The sequence below is a fragment of the Perkinsus marinus genome (assembly GCF_000006405.1).
Source record: "Perkinsus marinus ATCC 50983 genomic scaffold scf_1104296943978, whole genome shotgun sequence".
NCBI lineage: Eukaryota > Perkinsozoa > Perkinsida > Perkinsidae > Perkinsus > Perkinsus marinus.
In genome coordinates this window covers 1-3,988 of record NW_003211622.1, presented here as the reverse complement: position 1 = coordinate 3,988, position 3,988 = coordinate 1, and the positions used below count along the sequence as shown (strand labels likewise).

The 3,988-nt window shown below is 42.5% G+C and overlaps 2 protein-coding genes across 2 annotated transcripts; both read left to right on the top strand.

The window, feature by feature from the left end:
* Positions 1-53: 53 nt before the first annotated feature.
* On the top strand, positions 54-740 carry Pmar_PMAR025321 (makorin, putative; the record flags this gene model as incomplete). Its single annotated transcript, XM_002780850.1, has 3 exons — positions 54-80; positions 123-516; positions 560-740. 3 exons carry the CDS (start codon positions 54-56, stop codon positions 616-618), a joined length of 480 nt encoding a protein of 159 aa, XP_002780896.1. The 3' UTR covers positions 619-740.
* Positions 741-1,014: 274 nt separating this feature from the next.
* Pmar_PMAR025320 (hypothetical protein) lies at positions 1,015-3,636 on the top strand (the record flags this gene model as incomplete). Its single annotated transcript, XM_002780849.1, has 9 exons — positions 1,015-1,169; positions 1,215-1,349; positions 1,654-1,761; positions 1,812-1,943; positions 2,346-2,483; positions 2,687-2,727; positions 2,777-2,915; positions 2,965-3,045; positions 3,532-3,636. Coding segments are annotated over exons 1-9 (1,026 nt in total), but the record flags the coding sequence as incomplete, so codon positions are not given.
* Between the last annotated feature and the right edge of the window lie 352 nt (positions 3,637-3,988).

Below are 3,988 nucleotides of genomic sequence, written 5' to 3'. Positions count from 1 at the left end.
AAGGACATTTTGAAAATCGATATGTTTACGATTATTATAATTTTTATCAGTCTATGGATAACGGAGATAATACGAATGAGGTAACGAGGAAATTCTTGAGGGTTTTCAATGATCATTCTTAGGTTGGGAGAAATTGGGTATGCGCCATCTGCGATGAAGATATCGTTGCCAGGGGCAGGCGATTCGGACTACTGGAGAATTGTTCCCATCCCTTCTGTTTGGAATGCATTCGAAGATGGCGCGATCAGAAGGGCTCCCAAGATAGGACTAATCTGCGGCTGTGTCCACTGTGCAGGGTGGAAAGTTTTCTTATTACGCCATCGGAAGTGTACCTGCCGGACGGACCTGACAAGACTGAGGTTATTCGAGGGTATAAAGAAGCACTCGCGAGAATACCCTGCAAGTTTGTAACGGCTGGTGAAGAGTGTCCCTTTGGGAGTTCTTGTTATTATAAACATGATGATGATGATCATGATGATGAGGAACGCGGGAAGAGATTCCTATGTGGCGCAGATGGTAGCATTAGATTTAATGTGGTTTGTGAAGATGTGGTTTGTAGGTAAAGTCCAGGCCCTAAGGAAAGCGAAATTGTCGGACTACCTATTCCCTTGTAAGTAGTAGGTTGTTATTTGTACATAGTCTAGGATGACGACAGTGTTTACCAATTCTGCTATGGCTTGCCGTAATTCTGTACAGGAAGGCGTATGAGACTTCACTGTTTTGCTGCTGGTGAGGTACGTCAAAATAAACTTATATTTGGAGGACATATAAAAATATTCTTTTTAATGGCATTGAAGTGGTTGTGTTGGTCAGGGATGCTTCAGCTTTGAAATGGATGTTTTCTCTGCAGAATGGTGACACGACATTGGTGTCACCACTGGTGATGGATAGTAGAAATAGAAGTAAATAGTATTGGCTTTCGTAGAAACAAACTCGAAGTGTTATGGACGAATTCGGGAGAAGTTGGTATGAATTCCGATCAACTGTCTATTATTTTCGAGCTCAGTTTTATCCCGTGTCACATGGGTGTCGCCAGTAACCTCATCGGAGTGGCTTTCGCTGCTTACGTCGGGCATATATGTTACAACTTCTATTCTCTATCGGAGATACCTCTTCTCGAGAAACCGCAGCAAGACGCTCAATACGGGGTGGAGTCATTCGTTCCTGAAGTGACGATGGAGTGGTATGGGTTAATGTTGAATTAATTTTGCTAGGGCTATCGGCTGGATATGGACGTGTACCTGTCGAACCAACGAGGGTCGGCTAAAGGCATCCCATGGACGTCTATGGCGAGAGTCGCCACGTTTGATAACGTTACTTATGACTGGAGTGAAGATTCTCATAGGAAGGTGATCGTGGTCAGGGGGTTTTTCATTGAAGTGATGATGGTGTGGTATGGATTTCATTTCTCGTGGCTGGGATGGGTGTCACTAAACTCGAGGGAGTTTACTGTGGTTTTTGAGGATAAAACTCTAGGGAACAAGTCGTGATTTTAATGAGAATTTTTTTTCCGGAAAAAATATTTTTTCCCCCAAAAAATAACATTTTCTCGTAAAATCAACTTCAAAGTTAGTAACTTTTAAGGTATGCCATATCAGAACGAATAATTTTGCAGTCACGATAGCGATGGGAGTTTTCTGTGGTGAAATTTAGGATGTAAAACTGAGCGGAGCGTGGTTGCCAGATCGATTTCGGGCAAGGAATGAATCTTTATATGTGCATGTGGTGCTCCGAAAGGCTGATTCCAAGGGCCACCGTAAAGTAAGTTGAACTTAATTTCTCCGCTGATCTTTATTTTTTTCTTTGTGAAGGGGAGCAACATCCTGGGCCACAGGGCGATGGAGTTGTCAACGTATATGGTTCCTCACGAGGAAAGAGATGGAAGGCACTACCTATTGCAAGCCTTCACCAATGGCACTTACGCTCGGGAGATTCAGAAAGCTGTAGGATATTAGTTTTTATGAGATTGTTTTTTTGTGGAGTGTTGGAAAATTTCGATTATGGAATTTGAAGTCCAACGCCGACAACACGGCACGGTTAAGCAACCATCGATGGATTGGTTTATCCCGTGTATCACACCAACTAGGTTTTGTGGAAAAGTTTTTGACATCAGGGTTGTGAATTTCGGTCGTTTAAATGAACCTGTCGAAATTGAGAGTATCTACGGCCCTTGGAATTTCTGGATTTTACGTGAGAAATGTGGTTTGGGTTTTTTCATGATGATACTGTAGAATCTTACAAGTGTGAAAATTGTTTATGAAATTCTGTTTGGTTGGTTTGAACCGGGGATCTATGGGTTGCTAATACACCGATTATCCGATTGGACTATTTTGCCTGGTGTGTAGCCCGTGCCCGTCGCGAGACTGTCGATACCGACGAAGATGGAGGTTGGTCTGATCGTCGAGACACGCACGATGGACGCTCGTAAGCTCTATCAGAAAGGGCTCGCCAACTTGATCGATATGAACTCGAGGAAAATTCATGTAAGTTTAAGCGGAGCGAAGTTTTTCTCTCGTTTTTCGGAATGTTTTTTCTATTGATGGTTGAGTGGATGAGGAATAGGAGTGGTGGATTTAGTATAACAATTTATCAAAACGAGTCGAGCGACGAATTGTGAAAATTGAACAGATTCAATTTCGCTCGCCCTAAATTCAGTTTTTATGGTAAGGATAGTTGCTTTGCTCAGTTGCCGATCTTTATGAACACGCATGCAACTCCGAGGGACGAGTAAGTTGATGGGAAGAAAGTATTTGGTTTTAAAAGTACCACTTGTGAGGTTCGAACCTGTGCCTCTTGTGGGATCGACCGAGCCTCTTCCGGAGTTAACTATTTCGTTCCACAAAGTTGGCATGGGGTATTGGATGGTGAGCCAGTCGCTGCTGCATGGCTTTGAACATATGGAAGACGTCATGAAAGTGAGCTGATTAAAAAACTTCGCTCCGCTCAGAGTTTGTTTTTATTCAGGTTAACGAATACGACCTCGATTCGTTCAAAATGCTGCTATCCGGCTCGAGTGGTCCGTGGAGACTTCTGGTTGTCTATGGCGTTAGCTTTTTACATATTCTATTCGAGTAAAAAATTCAGCAATAGTGGGGGGATTGTCTATCGCCGGTGTGGACGTAGTCAAGTACATGTGTAGGTGTTATTTGTAATGAAATTTTGAGGAGAATTAATAAAAATTTCCTTGATTTCTGTCCGAATTTGTATGTAAACTTCTATAATTAGTGAGGAAACACCTGGACTCAGCTGAGGAAAGGGGAAATACATTCCAACACTGTCTATTGCGAGGTACTTGTCTTTGAAATCTGACTTCAAATTTTTCAAGGAGAGGACGAGTTTTGAAGGGCTCAGTCGTGGCTCTATCGCGATGAATATGGGTGAGTCGTGAAAAGTGGAAAAAATGGGAAGACGTTTTTTCAGTGATGTCGTTGATTTCATGTTTGTATGTTTTGGAGCAAGACGAGTCGCGAATAGTTCTCTATTTTCTGGTAAGGTTTTTGGGTAATTTTGTGGCGCGCGACATTTTTTCAGGCGATACGAATTGTGTTTTCTGGCTGGAAGCTTGTTAAAATGACGAGGTCGAAAGACGCGAAGTTGGCCGAACTGGAGGAAATGCAGGGGATTACTAACGATGAGGTTAGGGAAGGAAAACTGTGAAACATGAAACGCTTCGCTCCGCCGGATATTTGTCAGGTCCGTTGCATGAAATATCTTGGCATGTTGCTCCTACCGGTGGTGGTGTCGTTTTGTACGTATCGTTTGATCAACTACAAGTTCCGATCGTGGTAAGAAAATGGTGGTTTTGATCGCGCTTCGCTCCGCCTTTTTTGTTTTGAAAATGTTGAAGTTCGCTGATTTGAAGTTGGAATCACGTGTAGTAGAAAAACTGAAAAGTATTTTCCGGGGAAAATTAGTAAGTCACTTTGAACTTATTTATCGATATAGCGATAAGTGTAAAGGAATAATCGAAATTAATTCCACGTATATG